An 18089-nucleotide genomic window follows, 5' to 3' on the forward strand; every position below is an offset into this window, starting at 1 on the left:
AATCCCCTAAGGCCATCTGAAAACCTATGGGATCCATCAAGCTATCAGAGCAGATCATTTTATTTTATTTTTTATTTTTTTAGATTTTTATTAAGTATTATAAAGGGAAAGGGGTGGGGTCCCTCTTCATCGCTGAGCTTTTCTTCTGGCCAGGGTTAATGCATTTCCCTCTAGAATACTCTATGGCAGATATCATCAAATCCCAAGACAAGAATGGCTGTGCCCCTGCGGTCTTAACTCCCTTGACATAATTGAGCACATAATTGTCGAATGCCCCCTGTATGAGCTGCCTCGCAGAAGATTCCTTCTAACTTGGCTTCATCCTAAAAGTTATTTGAGTAACAAGCCAAAATGTCAACTTCTCTTGAATGATTCAATTCCTGAGATTACTAATGATGTTGCCAAGTTACTTATGGAAGTTCTTAAGGTACAAAATTTCAGATAGTACTATTTTGATTGTACTAAATTTGTATGGAATCTTAGATTTTAATTGTACAATACAACGTTTTATATACCTTACGACTGATGATATGCCAATAAAGGTCTATGAATGAATGGAAAGGGGTGGGGAGATGGGGAATAGGAAAGGGGTACAAAGAAAGTAATACTTACAATTGCTTCTACATCCACTATTACATTACATTAATAATTCTACTTATACAATCAGATAATTCTTTATATCAAATCTGATCACTTAAACCCATATATTTCTTGATATCTGCAAAAACCCATATTGTAGCCTTTATGTCATAAAAGCACTCTATACACTTAAAAGAAATTTATAAAATCTTATTACCTTATTAATATATTTTAATAAAACATTCCAAATTAATCATATTTGAGTTGTACTAGATTCATATCTATGGATTCTCATATTCAGATCTCTTATAACCTCTTAATAATTTACTACAACATTAATCCTTACCCATACAGTTATGGATCCTTAACTTCCTACTGCTTATAAGTAGCCATTCTATAAAAAAAACATTCTGGAAATAATATTTTAAAATACAGCTCCCTGGAAAAGAAATCCCTTTAATATAATATTTTATGAAATCCATCTTTACAGACTCTAACATTTTTATTATTATTCTATATCTTGGTCCCAATTATTTCTAACTAAATATTGCTCTTCCTAACAAAAATAATATACATTTCTTACAAAAGTTTTCCTATAGCTATTAATAATATTTATCTCTAGAGTTTTTTAAAATAGCATATACAAATGCTACAAATGCCTTATAACAAATATTTATTTGACATTTAATTTAATTTTAATTCAATTTAACCTTCTTAATTAACGTCTTGGTTATCATTAACCATCCTTTGCATTACTACAGCCATACTGAATAATACTCAGTTATACTTAATAATTAAATTATAACAAAAGTATCTCACTCACAAAGAAGAGAAAAACAGAAGAAAGAGAGAATTTCCATAGATCTATTATTAATATTTGTCTTTAAGTCACATTACATGATTTTGAGCTTTTCTAAAGGAACAAGTAAAAACTACCTTGTGACACCCATTTCTTTTAACATTTAATTTTTGGTGTCACTTTCTTTGGTGTTTTATATCCTTAAATCTCATTAAATTCCATTTTAAACATCACATGCCCTGCTGTAGCAATTCCATCTTAAATAGTCCTTCCCCCCTCTTTTCTTCTTTTTTCCTCCTCCCCTTCTTGAATTCCCAGCATTTTATCTTCTGCAATTGTGGGTTGCTCCTCTAGTATTTCAGTATGGGAGTAGAACTCTCTCCTTGTTTACTTGCTATATACAATATGAATGTATTAGTCGTGCTTAAAATTGTCTTCCATTCCTCCATCTTGGTATCTTGTGGTTCTTTCACTTCAGACAGGCATGCAGCTATGTTCTCCATTTTCACTTTAAACAGTTTAGTCTCTGATATTTCCACATCTTCCAATCTTGGTTCCTCACTCGGATCTTGTGCTTCATTTGGTAATTGTTTCAGCAAGCTTTCTACTTGGTCAGATTTATAAGAAAGCTCCTGGACGTGGACACAAATTGCGCCATATTGGAAGCATAGCTGGATTATACTGGAAGTATAGCTGTGTTAAAATGTCTTTTAATGTTTCCAATATTGCTTGAAAAGTAGTCATTGTTCTGTGGAGCAACTTAACCAGGTAGCAGGGCCAACAAAGTTTGTTTAAACTGAGCCAGAGAATCCAAATTAGCTCAAATATTCACTTTTTTAATAAACATTTTTATTTCTTTTCTATATAAATAGTTTTATTATTTTCCAACACATAACACCAACACACAAAACAAACAAAGCAAATAAAACATTGAGCAGGAGTACATTCTATTGATTGTGCTTAAAGTTTCCCTTTTTATACAACAGTAATTTTTGCACCTATTCTACTTCTTTATATATACACATATACTAACTGAAATTGTTACTTCTATTACTGTTTCTATTTGTACTTTCTAATGGTTATAACATGAGGCACTTAAGGTACCCCTCAATCAATTTGTAGAGTTTTGACCATGTTTTCTTGAAAATGTCTTCTCTCTTGCCTTGTAATAGCAAAGTTAATTTGTCCATCTCAGCCGTTTCTAAAAGTTTATAAATTATTTCTTTTTTTGATGGCATTTTGATGGCATAGTAATGGCCACCTCCTCCAGACCTCAGTTAAGAGTTCTGTCTGCTCTGAGGGACTCAGCACAAAAGAGACCTTCCTCCTTGTTCCCCTGAGTTTTATCACCTCTCTTTGACTTACCCACTGAACAGGTCAAGCCAGGTCAGAGAAGCTTTTCCTTAAGATTCTTCCTGGAGATTCTTCCTGGAGACTTTCAAGTCCAAAGTCCTCCAAATTTCTGTTCCCTGCTTGGAGAAAGGGGAGAGCTTGACCCGCCCATTATCTCTCCTGTTAGCTCTATTAGCATTTGTACGAAGGTGGGCAGTGGTAAGTCTGGAAAGCAACTGAACTGACTTCCCCTTTCCTGCCTGTTCTCTGCCCAGAGGAAAAAACTTTTAAAACCTCCTGGTAAAGGTTTTACTCAGGTCAGCCCTCTACCCCAAAAATGCATTTCTTCACACAGCCCCTCTTCCAAATGGCTTTTGACCATGTGGGCTCCTTAATTTCCGCAGTGTAGCCTTCATGGTGGTCAAAGAGGACCCCCAGCTCCCTTTTCCACCAGTGGAAAAGCTGGTTGGATCCATCCCATTGAACTGTCTCATGCTTGCTCTTTTTATAACTTGCAAAGGCCCATCGCCACAAATGCTATAGAGTATACTAGGGGGCAGGTGGATAGGCTATCATAAGTCACCTTGATACTGTCAAAATAAAAAAAGCCCAATATATTTAATTGAACGAGATTTTAAGCCCCAGCTATCCAAATGTTCTTGTGGGATCAGTATTTTAGGGTGACCAATCATATTCCATTTCCAACAGTGTCCCATATTGCCTTATCCAACTAAATGTGTTCAATTTTCACAGTCATTAAGCCACAACCTTATAGTACAATATGTTGTGGCTGGCATTGGAGCATCAGGTCTGTAGGCGAGAATTCTGAAGCATTCTTTCCCTGTACCATTCCCACATGTCAACAACAAGACATACTTGAGGTCAAAGCATTATATAGGAATAATCTTCATTTTACTTTTTAGCTCTGATTCTCCCATTTAGATACAAATACAGGGCCTATAACATGGCCAAACAGGCAGGGCTGAAAATTAGGAAGAGAAGTAGAGTGTCCAATGGCCTTCAGTTCTCAGGTAGGTTTCACGGCCCTTCTTGCTGGGTTGTGAGCTTCTGTAGAGTTGCCAGTTTTGCTGCCTTTTGGCACTGTGCCTCTAGCCTCTCCTTACATGCATGCTGAAAGAAGAGCAGAAGGACAGTGAGGTGAGGTCATTGTGATTTTTTCATGTCACACTATAGTAAACAGGCCGGGTCTTGGTTTCTGTTTCCTGTTCCCAGCTGTTTTTGTTTGCTACCCATGGTCAGGACCTTGGTATCAATGAGGTCATAACTCTAACACACATTCTTCCTGTCATGTGACTATGATAAGTGACTTCCTGTCACATGCTTGCAGTTCAGTGTGTCCTGCATCTAAAAGGGTTGAAGACCACTGATCTAGGGTGATCAGACAACAATCCCATTCCTTTCATAACTATATGGAAGAGGGATTCAGGTGTGTAGCCATGTTGGTCTGAAGCAGCGGAACAAAGGTTGAGTTCAGTGGCACTTTTAAGGCCAACGAAGTTTTATTCTGGGTATAAGCATTCAATGTATTCTTCAGATACATTGAAAAAGAAGTCACGAACCATTACAAATAGGTAGTGAGTGAGGAGGATGTTGCCAGGAAGGGCCAATTAGAGTCAAATGAATAAGTACCTGAGCACTGTATAGTTAAGACTGGAAGAAGGGCTTGTTCCCTGGGACGCTTAAAGAGGCCGTGGTCCGTCCCCTCTTGAAAAAAGCATCACTGGATCCAGCTGAACTGGCTAACTACCGACTGGTTTCCAACTTGCCCTATTTGGGCAAATTAATTGAGAGGGCTGTGGCAGTCCAGTTATAGAGCTGTTTGCATGACTCTTCCATCTTAGACCCCTTCCAGTCCAGCTTCCGCCCAGGACACAGGATGGAGACAGCACTGGTTGCCCTCATGGATGACCTTTGGAGGCATCTGGATTGAGGCAGATGGGCAGTGTTGCTGTTGCTAGACCTGTCGGCAGTGTTCAACATAGTCAACCATCAGCTACTGATCCACCAACTCGCTGACATCAGAGTCCAGGGGCTTGCCTTGCAATGGCTCACATCCTTTCTTCAGGGTCAGGGACAAAGGGTGGCACTAGGGGAACAGCTGTCCCAAAGGCACCCACTGATCTGTGGAGTTCCCCAAGGGGCGGTACTTTCCATGATGTTATTTAACATCTACATGTGCACCCTTGCCCAGATTGCCCAGAGGAATGGGCTTGGGTGTCACCAGTATGCAGATGACACCCAGCTCTATCTGTTGTTGGGGGGCCGGTCTGACTCTACACCGGAAGATCTGGACTGGGCGTTGCAAGCTGCTGGCTTAGACTGAGTCAACTGAAATTGAATCTGATGAAGATGGAGGTCCTGTGCCTGAGTTGGGGCGATCTATGGGTAGTCATTCCACTCCTGACCTTTGATGGGGTACAGTTGGTGCCAGAGCTGGAGGTTAGGAGCTTGGGAGTGCTATTGGATGCCTCCTTAACAATGGAGGCCCAGCTGGCAGCCACTGCCAGGTCACCCTTTTATCATCTTCGGCTGACTAGGCAATTGGTTTGCTTCTTCGAATGCAACGACTTGGCAACAATGATCACCTCAAGGTTGGACTACTGTAATGCTCTTTACATGGGGCTGCCCTTGTCTCAAATCTGGAAGCTGCAACTAGTGCAGAATGAAGTAGCCGGGCTGCTGATGAGTATTCCCATGTGGGAGAACATCGAGCCCGTACTGAAGGCACTGCACTGGTTGCCAATAGCATACCGGATTCGCTTCAAGGTGCTGGTTTTAACCTTTAAAGCCCTATATGGCCAGGGTCCGGCATATCTGAGGGAACACCTTTCCCCACATTCTCTAGAGAGCACTGCATGCGGGGGCGCAAAATCAGTTGGCCCTTCCAGGCCCCAAGGATGTCAGACTCCTGCAGCAATCAGTTCCCAACAGCTTTCATTCAAAGAAGTAAAGTTTATTGAGACATTGAGAGTATGCAGATATCTAAACGCTTTTGTATTAGAACTGGCTTAAAGCACGCAAAGCAAGCTGATATACATTATCCAAGGGGGTTCCCTGATGGCTCAGAGGCCAGGTAGAATCCCACCAAAGTAACGGGCAACAATTCTCAGGAGAAAAGTACACCAGACACTCAAAGTCGAAGGCTTCGGTTACATAGATAAAGAAAGACTGGAATCACAGCAGAAACAAAAGTTATAATTCCAGCATTCCCCCTCACACCCATGGCAGCTAGAATAGCCAGAGGCCTAGCTGACAAAGGATGCCAGGCTGGCAACAACCAGGGCCAGGGTCTTCTTGGTGGTGGCTCCATCCTGGTGGAATGAGCTCCTGAAAGAGATCAGGGCCCTGGAGGACCTTTTACAGTTCCGCAGGGCCTGCAAGATGGAGCTCTTCCACCAGGCATTTGACTAAGGAGCCACATCATGCACTGAGGAGTTTCCCTTATCCTGTACCTGCTGCACTACAAAGTGATTAAACTGAGCTGGTGTGTATGGGAATTATATGGTCACCTAAGGCATATGATAAATAATTTTGCTCCTGTTCTCTTAATAACGTTCCAGCAGTTTTTACTGCATTTAACTGTTTTAACTATATTTTAAATAATTGGTATTTATGCTTATGATAATATATTATGATTCGTTTTAATTGTATTTTATGAGATGTCTGTAAGCTGCCCTGAGCCCGCCTTTGGCAGGGAAGGTGGGGTATAAAATAAATAAATAAATAAGGCAATTGGTCAGACCTGTGAATAGCAGCAAATTAGCAAACAGCATAAGAAAGGAGTTCACGAGGGAAGAGAGAGGATCCAGTAAAATATTATGAGCATAACACAGTCTTCCTGATGGGAGGTTTCATTACTCATTTAGTAAGGGAGAGATCCAGGGAAAACTGGTGCAGGAAAGGCAGAATAGGTAGGAATCTGTGGCAACTGGCATACCTTTTTCTTTTAAAATTGTTACTGGTTTGGGTATTTTTTTTACTTTTACTTCTTACTGTTTTTACAGCCTAAGTCATGAACAGCAAACCCTCAACCCATGGGAGGAGAACCTAAAAGTTAGTTATGGTGTAACTTAACAACAGTTGCCAAAAATTTTGCCACACACAGAGCGGTTTGTTTATCTTTGTCTCTGAGTAGCCAGGATGATTTCACCTCTGGAGAAAGAGAGTTCTGATTAAATAATGGGGAGATCAATTGAGCTCTTAGTTTTGAGAATTTAGGAGAAGAAGAAGAAGAAGAGTTTGGATTTATACCCCGCCCTTCACTACCCAAAGGTGTCTCAGAGTGGCTTACAAACTCCTTTCTCTCATAATTGAAGTCCCTAAGACGTCTTCTAGTGAGCTGGGTCAATTCTTATTTATTTATTATATTTATATCCTGCCCTCCCCGCGAACGGGCTCAGGGCGGCTTACACTTTTGGCACCATGTGCCTGGTCATATAAAACATTTAAAAAACAGTTAAAACCAACATATTAACAATTAAACAATTAAAGTGCTCGGAGCTGTGATTGTTCAATAAGTTAAAGGTGGCGTGCTATAAAATGTAATGCTGAAGTCCCAAATCAGCGGTGTTCTGGCCTCTCACGAACCTGTAGCTTGATCTCCACGCAGGGCCGGCCTACTACCATAGATGTTAATAGTAATAATAGTTGGTGGTAGTGGTGGGTGGCTCCTAGTTGCACAAGGTCCCACAGGGCCCTGATCTCCAGGAGCTTGTTCCACCAGAGAGGAGCCACCACTGAAAAGGCCCTGGCCCTAGTAACAGCGAGCCTGGCATCCTTAGGACCTTGACTACTCATTGTTTCCATTGCGTCCTGGGTAATACCCAGGTAAGACAATTTGTGATCCAGTAGTCCAGTTTAATTAGTCCAAGGAAGCTTGATTCTGGATTTGATTTTAATATCCTAAATTTCAGATTAAATGCTCTTCCCCAGGCCTTTGCTTCAAAGGATATCTCTCCAACTTCGGCTCTCAGAGCTATTCCAGAAACACACTGAGGAACTCCTATGATATTGTGCAGGAATCTTAGTAGTGCTTTATCAATATTGTCTGTTACTTCTCTAATCCAGATCCCAGCAGCATATAGCATTTGCCCAACAACTCCACTGGTGAATACTTTAACCTCCATAGGAACATATTAGCCTCCAGAGGAATAGTAGAATCTTGAGATGGCCTTCCCAGTATTCAAAGCAGCTCTTACAACAGAGTTCAGGTGTACCTTCCAAGAAAGATTTGTTTGAAAAATAATTTCTAAATTTCTAAATTTGAAAGGGTCCACCTGCTGCACAGGTTGATCTGCTACTGCCCATTTGTATTTCTTTACCCATCATTTTTTGCTGAAGAGAAGAACCTTTGATTTATTAACGCTGATATCTAAACTCTCATTGGAGCAGTACTCCACAAAGAAACCTATAAGCTGAGAAAGGCTGACCACAGATCTTGACAGGAGAGTGGTATTGTCTGCATATAGGAGACAGGGTAGTTTGACATGAGCCGGGTGGGGTGAATGAAATTCATATCTGGGAATATGAGGAATTAAATCATTAAGGTACACATTAAATAACGGGGTAAGGATGTATCCTTAACTCCTCTGCTCAATGGAATGGTCCTGGTCAGTTCACCAGAAGAGCCAGATCTCACTTTGGCTGTAGGCTGGTCATATAGTTGTTCAATCAAAAATAGGAGATACTTGTCAATAGATAAGTTATTCAATTTGTCACATAGTCTTTGCCTAGGCACTAAGTCAAAGGCTGCTCTGAGGTCCATGAAGGCAGCAGCCAACAATCCATCTTTTGAGCTAGTATACTTGTCAACAATGAATTGGAGAGTATGATAATGATCAACTGCACTGGATCCTCCGTGGAATCCTGCTTGCTCTCTGCCCAGGATGGCTTCTTCAATCCAGGGAAGTAACTTCTCATATAACATGGAAGCGTATAATTTGCCCACCATTGATAGTAGACTTATGGGCCAGTAGTTATTTGGGTCTGTTGGATCACCTTTTTATGGATGGGGACTATTACTGCATGTTGCCAAGTGGAGGGCAGAATTCCTGTCTTATTAATTTGTATAAATATTGGTGCCGGAATCTCTGCCCACCAATCAGGATTTGCTTTAAGCAGCTCTGCGTGAATCAGCTGAACACTTGGTGCCTTCCCAGATTTCATTTGAGATATTAAAAGTTTAATTTCCAGTACTGTGACCAGGGGCCAGGTTCGGGTATTTACTGAGGCTAAAGAACACAGGAGCAGAAGAATAGCAATCTTAACTGATACATATAGTTTATTCTGATAAATAGTTTATTTGAAATAGATGATGAGATGAGATGATGAGATTGGATTTATACCCCGCCCTTCACTACCCAAAGGTGTCTCAGAGTGGCTTACAAACTCCTTCCCCTTCCCCTCCCCACAACAGACCCCCTGTGAAGTAGGTGGGACTGAGAGAGCTCTTGACAGAAACTGCTCTTTTTCAAGAACAGCTCTTATCAGAGCTACAGAAATAAAGAATGTATGTTTTCTAGGTACTCTTTTCTAGGAAAGCCAAAAGTTTCTCTGCAATCAGGAATTATAATTTTCATTATTAATGTATTATATTTTACCCCATCCTTCCTCCAAGAAATTAAGGGCAATGTATATGGCTCCCATCCATTTCATCTTCACAACAACCGTGTGCTGAGACAGGATGACTGGCCCTAGGCCAGTGGATTTTGTGAAATTTGAATCCAGGTCCAGTCTGTGATCCTGAAAAATTCTATTCCTCTCTCTCCTAAAACAAACTCACAGTGTGAGTTTCAAAATTCAGTGGTGTTTTTTTTGGTTGATCCTTTTAAGTTACGTTTAGCTCTGTTCAATAGGCCATCTAACCCAGCCCCATTATCTTTAAAGAGAAAATAGACTAATTAAACCATTCCTTACGGAGCATCTAATCTAATTGAAAAAATATTGCCTATGGTCAAATTATGGTTTGATAACAGGAAGCCAAAACTGGGTGATCTAATACCAGAGATAATTGAAAATCACATGTAATTTCCCAATGCAGTCAGATACAAGATTGTTCATGGCTTCTGGAATCCACTGTGTAATAGTGTACCTTTTTCCTGTCTGAAAAGCTGCTTTCTGCCATTACTAAAGTCCATACAAAATGTTGCAAAGTATTGATCTGCAGTCACTGCTGGTGTTGTTGTTTAAGGAATTACTCTTGAATATCATCGTGCTGTCTTCCGTTTTTCATTTTGACCTGCACATTCTGCCCTCTGTTCCCTTTCTGCTTGCCCTCTCCTTCCTGCAGTGGCAGGCCATTTCTCTGACTGTCATTGAGAAAGTTCAAATAGCAGCAGCCATCTTGGGTTCCCTATTCCTTATTGCCAGTATCTCGTGGCTTATCTGGTCAACCTTCAGTCCTTCTGCTAAATGGCAGCGCCAAGACCTGCTCTTCCAGATCTGCTATGGAATGTATGGCTTCATGGACATTGTCTGTATAGGTAGGTGAATAACTCTCAAAGTTACTATAAGATACAGCCAGGTGAATTTTTTCATCAGAAAGAGCTGGGTGATGGGATGTGTGAGAGAGAAGTGGGGAGAGAGAGGGGGGGTGAGGGCACAGTGGTAGTTTCTTTGACAACTTTCAAGGAGTTGCCATTTTTGTATGTTGTATATTCAGCAAAGAAGATTAATTGTCTGATCCAACAGAAATCATTGGGGCAACCTAAGAATCTACCTGAATAACAGGCAACCATTCAAGTTAGTCCTGTTATGGATATTTGCCAGTACTTTGGTATAGAAATTTTTAGCTGTTCCTGAGAATGATACTGAACCATTAGTTCTCCATCTCCAACACTGTGTTACAAATATTTTGAATAAACTTTCTTTTTGAAAAAAAAAATACTGAACCATTAGAAATACAAAACTGTTGCATATTCTATGTCAGGGGTGTCAAACATAAGGCCTGGGGGCTGGAAATGGCCCACCCAGGGCTCTTATGCAGCCCGTGAGCAGCTAGTGCAATGGAAAGAACAGGAGACTGCTCAGGGGGAGTGGGCAGAGCCACTCCAATTGTGGCTTCGGCATGGCAGGACAACCTCATCTGCAGCAGTCAAGCAGCACGGGAGCATCTGCCCAGTGCTGCACTACTGGCTCTCCAGTCCACCCATGTGGGTTTTCCTTTGGACCCCCCTCCCAGCCCACGGGGCCTTGCAGTGAGGATACACCAACTCAGAGCTCACCAGCTGCTGTCCTTCATACAGTTTTATCTCCAGTACCTGGCATTACGTTTTATGGCACACATGGCCCAGCCCAACAAAGTGACATTTATGTCAGATCTGGCCCTTGTAAGAAAGGAGTTTGACACCACTGTTCTATGTTGTGCCTCTCATTGATATTTCAAGGAAAATACCAAAGGTCAAATTTAGATTTGTTGATTTGTTTTCAGTTTATTTTACAATCTGATGCTTAGATGAAGTATTCTGTGTCAAAGTAAGAATGAATTCAAAAATATTTGATGTCAAAATTGAAAATCAGCTCATAACCTAAAAATTTGGAATTAACTTTAGCATTTTATTGATCCAATAACCTGTAAGCACTTCCCTAATATTTGTCACAGGAGACATTAGTTACCTCTGAGCTGCTGCCTCTTCTAATCATGGATGCCTTGTTCTTCATGGTCTGACACATATGGCAGAAGCGATATGAGATTCTTCTGCAAAGGACAGCAGAATGATTTGTCTTGGTGCCTACCTCTACACTAGAAGTTATCAGTGGACTCTCCCTTTTGCCAGTGTTGTGCATTGGTAACATAAATGACTGGCTAGAAATGCTTCTGTTTTTGGTTTTCACCAAATGAGGCATTGATTTGGACAAATGAGGTGCAGTGATCTTTGACTAGATAGCAATTCCATGGACTCTTAAGTAGGTCTCCTTGCTACTGGGTGGGTCCTCTAACTAGTCTATAATGTCCCAGGCCTAAATGGTACAGATTCTGGTGTAAATATAAATAAATATAAATATCAACCAGACTACAGTAACTCTGAAGGGACAAATTGATTTGACATCAGACAAATTTATGAACCTAAACACAGAAGAAGCCACAGCTGAGGTTATAATACAATATTACTATTATATGTGATCTCTTAGACAGTAAGATTCATGAAGTGATTATAATGTAATATTTGTAAATAAAAAACATATGCGTATTGAAGAGCTGCTGAGCTCACAAACTTAAAAGATGTTTTGTTGCAGTAACACAAAGTTGCAGTTACAGTGGATAAAATTATATATAATGTGGATCTGTTCTCATGTACTTAACTGTGGCACATCATGCTATGGCTTTTTGGAAAGGTGAAAGAATAAGCTACAATTGTCTAATGCACTTCAGGTGACTATCTGGATTAGGTAACGTTCTATATGCTGTAAACCTCATAAAATGTTGAAAATTTGATTTAGGCCATATATCATAAAAACAGTAATAGACAGAGGCATTTTTTGGTATTAGTTACTTGTATGGCAATTTATTAGCTTTCCAACTGTGCCTTAAAATTTGAAATTTTTACTCATTATCGCTCATATTGGAAAAGGTAAGAAAAATTTATTTGGCCATCTTGATGACATCATAAAAAGATTAAGCTACCAATCAGAACAGGTTAACACATCAAAACATAAAGCATAGAAATACACCTTTTTGTAAAACTTAAAGAAGTTTTGACACTTCACCTAATACTGACATCTAGTCTGGCCCACAGACTATATAGGTTGAGTCAAAAATACCTCTGTGTGTGTATGTGTGTGTGTGCGTGTGTGTGTATGTGTGTGTGTGTATATATATATATTCCACAAATCATCCTCTCCACACACCCCATAGCCAGTTGGAACACAGAGGTCGTTTGCATATGTGGCCTGATTAGCCCTCGCTCCAATATTCTAAACAGTTTGCTGTTGCTGTTGGAAGTCATTGAATGTGTCCTGAGGTAAAATACATATCCCAATCTTACCCTAAACATTAACTGGGGTTGCCAATCTATCGGTGAGGCCTGGAGATTTCCTGGAAATCACCATGTTCCCCAGCCACAGCACATCATTTCCCCTACTGAAAATTTTCCAGCTATTACAACTGATCTCCAAATGACCAAGATCAGTTCTCCTGGAGACAATGGCTGCTTTGGGCAGTGGACTCTATGGCATTATACCCTGCCATTATCCCCCCACTCCAAATCCCCAGGCTCTACCCCTCAAATCTACAGGTATTTCCCAATCCAGAGCTGGTAACCTTGTAACAGGCTATGGAACTGCTTTCCAGAACCTTGGAATCCAGAAAACATGGCATAGGAGGAGGTGCTTTTCTATTTTAGCTGCCACTGCATAGCCCCAAATCAACATAAGTCAGGGGTGGAGTGTGGGAAAGCAGTGCAATCTCCTGCCTGGAGATTGGTAACCCGAAAGTATTTGTGTGCTAAGAGAAGTCTGGTGACTGCCTAACTACGCAGTCAGTTAGCCTTGAGAAAGGGGGAGAGGCAGATAGCAGACAGCTGCCTGAAAACACACACACTTACACACACATTCCAAAAGGATGCTCGAATGTTTGTAACTCCCTTACGGAGGGAGAGGGAGGGAGAAGGGGGAAGAAAGGTGTATAAATAAACGCTGGGAAGCCGAGAGGTTTCAGACAGTTCCTGCAAGCTTGTATCCTGTCGTCTTTGCTTCGCCTGCACCCCCACACCCCAAGGAGCAGTACCACAGTGGAGGGAACCATGCCTGTTACCATGCGGCTCTTGGGGCAGCAAAATGACTTGAGATAGCCCTACCTTATAGCTAAGCAGAAGGAAATAAACATGGTTCACCTCCCTCTATTATCCCCTTCCTTCCACCGCTCCACCAGCCACAGCTGGGACAGTCACCTGCAGCCATCCATCCAAAGCCTTTTATTGGCATATACATGAAAATACAGTAATACAGTAATCTAAATACAAAATCTTGCAGAATAAAATGAGATTTGCAGAGTAACATCATAGAGTAACATCATAATAAGAGCAGCATCATAGTAAAACCTAATTCATAGTATCACTTATCAGGCCGTGAGACCATGGCACCGCAAAGAAACTTTGCTACTATTTCAGTTATTTCTGTATCTGGATTATCAAGCAAGAAAAGGAGTTTAAAATCATCAGGGCTCTAAAAATTGGGCTAATATGGGATATAGAAGATCCCGACGGGACTCCAGATAGAGAGGGCACTGGAGGCGACAGTTTCAACACAGTCCTTCATACTAGGACAGCACCTGCTAGGATAGGAAATCCCTTGGAATCTGCCAGATAAGATAGTTGAAGGAGGAACATTAAATCTAGGCAAGGATATGGCTCTACGCAAATTTGGAGCTGTGAGTTGATAGAGGTATACTGCTGGAAGGTTTGCATTAGGAACAATCCCCAAATTTAAGGGAGAACAGGTTCTGTTAGCCAGGCTATAAAGAGTTTGTAACTTTGATCCCAATAAACTAGATTTTATTTTTAAAAAGGCCTACAACTCAGAAAGCATAAATAAGGATTCTAGAGATAAATTCAAGGAACTTATTTTGGCTTCATTGTAAGATAGGCAGCTGGAATTAATAGATTCAGAAAGTAGTTGGTACGTATAATTGAAGGGGTCAGAGTTGAAATGGAGTCGTAACCAAAATTTAATAGTGTGGATCCATACCTTAGTAGCCAACAAATTCTGACCACATTCCAAACATAAAGTGGCATATAGAACACACATAGGTACCCCCATGATCTTTCGCAGAAAGGTAGAGTGGACACGTTCAACTGAAATGTCCATTGCATCAATCCAGAGAGGTACCCATACAGTAATTGAGCTCCAGTTTTAGCACTGAAGGCTTTTAAGTGCAGCGGGCACATACTGGTTACCTTGAACAGAAAAATAAAAGCGAGATATTGCTGCAGCACTAACTTTAGCTACATTAATAGCCATTCTGCAATGGTAGGTCTAAGTACCATTAGATTTGAAATAGATGCCCAGCTATTTGAAGTGCTTAACCTGTTCAAGTTCGTTGCCATTAATAATCCACTTATAAGTTTTTCGGGAATAGGGAACGACTAACACCTTTGATTTGTCATAATTCAGATCCAATCTGTTAATCACGCAATATTCATGGCAACGGTTCAGTAAATGGTTTAATCCAACACAAGAAGTAGACAAAAGAACCGTGTCATTTGCATATAATAATAAAGGAATAAAAGAAGAGCCAAGTCTAGGGCTATGACCATCAACAAATGACAAAAAGGGGGCAAGGTCATTTTTAAAAAGGTTAAACAGATGGGGGGCTAAAATGCACCCCTGCTTTATCCCTTTCCTAATACAGATATTGGGGGAAAGTCTCCCAGACGAAGAACACCTGACCTGACAGGATGTGGAGGTGTGAAGTATTTTAATAAGAAATAATAACCTCTTATCCAAAGACATCCCTTCAAGCTTTACCCAGAGAAGTTCCCTTGAAACAGAATCAAAAGCCCCTTTAAGGTCCAAAAAGGCAATGTACAGTTTAGACCTTTTCCTTCTTACTTACTTATTGATCAAATGAGCGAGGACTAAACAGTGGTCCAGAGCTGACTTCCTCTGGCAAAAACCCACCTGTTCTGGTCCTAAAACTTTACTAAATAACATCCAGGTGCTGAGCTTAATTTGCAAAAATTTAGCATAAAGGTTCCCAATGACAGACAAAAGACTGGCAGGGGAGACACCATGATCACTTCTTTCTAGAGCAGCTTCTTTCTAGAGCTCGTTGTATTTCTTCCCACAACAGGAATTACTCCTAGTCTTACATGATTGCAAATCAAAATGAACAGCCTTTCTACTGCTCAGTGGTGGCATTCAGCATGGTGGCTGCCCAGGTAGTCACTGATGATGAATGCTCACAATTTATTGGCTTGCTTGGATTACATATGCCCCAAGGTTAGCATGGAAACCTCGTGTACCATTTAAAATCAACTACACAGAGTGTAAGTGATGCCTTCATGCCTGCACAGCCAGTGACATTTATCAGTTGGTAGCATCCATCACGCTGAGCCTTGCTCAGAACTGACTGAATTGAACAAACAGTTCCTAGGTGGCAGAGCAATAATATATAAATCCCCCTAATGCAAACAAGCGTGAGCACAGCTGGTAGTGAAGCAAAATGGGCAAAGATGAGATTTTAAAGACGAGACATGCAGTTTCCCCCACTCCCCACCCAGCAGGATCAAGGCTAATAAGGACACCATCTCAGAGATTTTGCCCTTGTAAGATTAACAGATACCTGTTTGTGGCAGCAGCAGAAGTCAGATTGAATTCAAAAGTATTTGAAGTCAAAAAATTCAAATTAGGTTAATAAAATGAAAATCTGGAATTAAGTTTAGCTCTGATTTTAATGCTCCAAGAACTTGTAACAAAAGCTTCCTTGGTCGTCTGCCACAAATGTCCTATTGGGCAAACAAAGGTTGCTTATTAGAAAGAAATTAGCTAAAAAGGACCGATGATGTTTATTTGTTTATTTATTTTGATTTATATCCCACCTCCCGTTCAAGCAGGCTCAGGGCAGTCACAACAATAATATCAGAAAACCATTAGTTGAAACAAAAGCAGGTAGCACAATAAATTAGGAAAGTACGGCAGTCGCAGATGTCTGGAGGCCACTAGGTCATAAACCAAAGGACAGTGGAGATCTTATTGATATGGGCTGTATACAGTTGGAGAGCTTCAACAGAGGAGGCCTAGTAATTGGGCACCCGCTGCCTTAACCAAAGTCCTGGCAGAACAGCTCTGTTTTACAGGCCCTTCAGAACTGTAACAGGTCTTGCAGGGCCCTGGTATCAGATGGGAGCATGTTCCACCAGGTCGGGGCCAGGGCAGAAAAAGCCCTGGCCAAGGCTAATTGGACATCCTTTGGGCTGGGGAGAACCAGTAAATGATGGTCCGCTGAGTGCGAGGCTCTCCCGGGCGCATATGGGGAGAGGCGGTCCCTCAGATATGTAGGTCCCAGGCCACATAGGGCTTTAAAGGTCAATACCAACACCTTGAAATGGATCCTGTACTCAGGGGCAGATTAACCACTAAGTAGACTAAGTACGTGCTTAGGGCACCAGGGCCAAAGGGGGCACCACAAAGTTTCAGAACTGTAACAGGTCTTGCAGGGCCCTGGTATCAGATGGGAGCATGTTCCACCAGGTCGGGGCCAGGGCAGAAAAAGCCCTGGCCAAGGCTAATTGGACATCCTTTGGGCTGGGGAGAACCAGTAAATGATGGTCCGCTGAGTGCGAGGCTCTCCCGGGCGCATATGGGGAGAGGCGGTCCCTCAGATATGTAGGTCCCAGGCCACATAGGGCTTTAAAGGTCAATACCAACACCTTGAAATGGATCCTGTACTCAGGGGCAGATTAACCACTAAGTAGACTAAGTACGTGCTTAGGGCACCAGGTCCAAAGGGGGCACCACAAAGTTGGGGAAAGGGTGAAAAGCTTCGTTTGTACAGTCTATTGTGTTACCCTATGAATAAATTTTTGTATTGCTGCAACCTGCATTGTATATCTGGCCTGATAGGTCAACAACTAAAATGGACTGGGGGTCAGTGTGGAAAGGAGGGGAGGGCACCAAGATTGGTCAGTGCTTAGGGCACCAGTGAGCCTTAATCTGCCCCTGCTGGTACTCAGTCGGTAGCCAGTGCAATTGTTGTAGGCAGCACTGGCTGAATGCACGCCTGCACAGCGTTGCAGTCAGCAGGTGTGTCACTGCATTTTGTACTAGCTGGAGTTTCTGGATCAGCTTCAGAGGTAAGCCTGCGAAAAGTGAGTTATAATAATCAAGCTTGGAAGTGACCATTGCATGGGTCACTGTAGCTAAGTCCTGGGAGGAGAGGTAGGGAACCAGTCGCCTGATCTGCCAGAGATGATAAAAGGCCAACCTGGCAACTGCGGTGACCTGGGCCTCCATAGCAAGTGAGGCACACAGGATCACCCCCAGGCTCCTCACCTTCTGGGGTGCTCCATCCAAGACAGAGAGCCTGATTCCCAACTCTACCCCCCTCCCAGCTCAGGTATAGGACCTCCGTCTTTGCTGGATTTAATTTCAACCAACTCAGCTGTAGCCACCCAACCACATAAAAGCATTAATGGCATAGACACTGTCTGTTACGTGTCTGGGACAGTTCCACTTCATGGAACAATCATCACAGAACACAGCATCTTGGGCAGGAGGGAATTTCCCCAACAACAAAATAATGTGGGTTCAGAGTAGGAAAATGTGGTCATCCTAGAATGGAAGGGGAATCTGGAGGGATGAGATCTGAGTGGCAACTGTGCGGAAGGAGGGAGGGAAGGAGGGAAGGAGGGAGGGAAGGAGG

At 41.7% G+C, this 18089-nt stretch overlaps 1 protein-coding gene across 1 annotated transcript in view; it reads left to right on the top strand.

Moving 5' to 3' along the window:
- The window catches only part of MARCH4 (membrane associated ring-CH-type finger 4), a gene marked incomplete at its 5' end in the record, with an annotated part of 28577 nt that overhangs the window by 3046 nt on the left and 7442 nt on the right, over positions 1 to 18089 (top strand). The window contains one exon of the mRNA XM_015419894.1: positions 10020 to 10212. Coding sequence (XP_015275380.1) covers positions 10020 to 10212 — 193 coding nt within the window. The remainder of the gene's footprint in view (positions 1 to 10019; positions 10213 to 18089) is intronic.

This window comes from Gekko japonicus, unplaced genomic scaffold (assembly GCF_001447785.1).
Source record: "Gekko japonicus isolate JY-2015 unplaced genomic scaffold, Gekko_japonicus_V1.1 scaffold3214, whole genome shotgun sequence".
NCBI lineage: Eukaryota > Metazoa > Chordata > Lepidosauria > Squamata > Gekkonidae > Gekko > Gekko japonicus.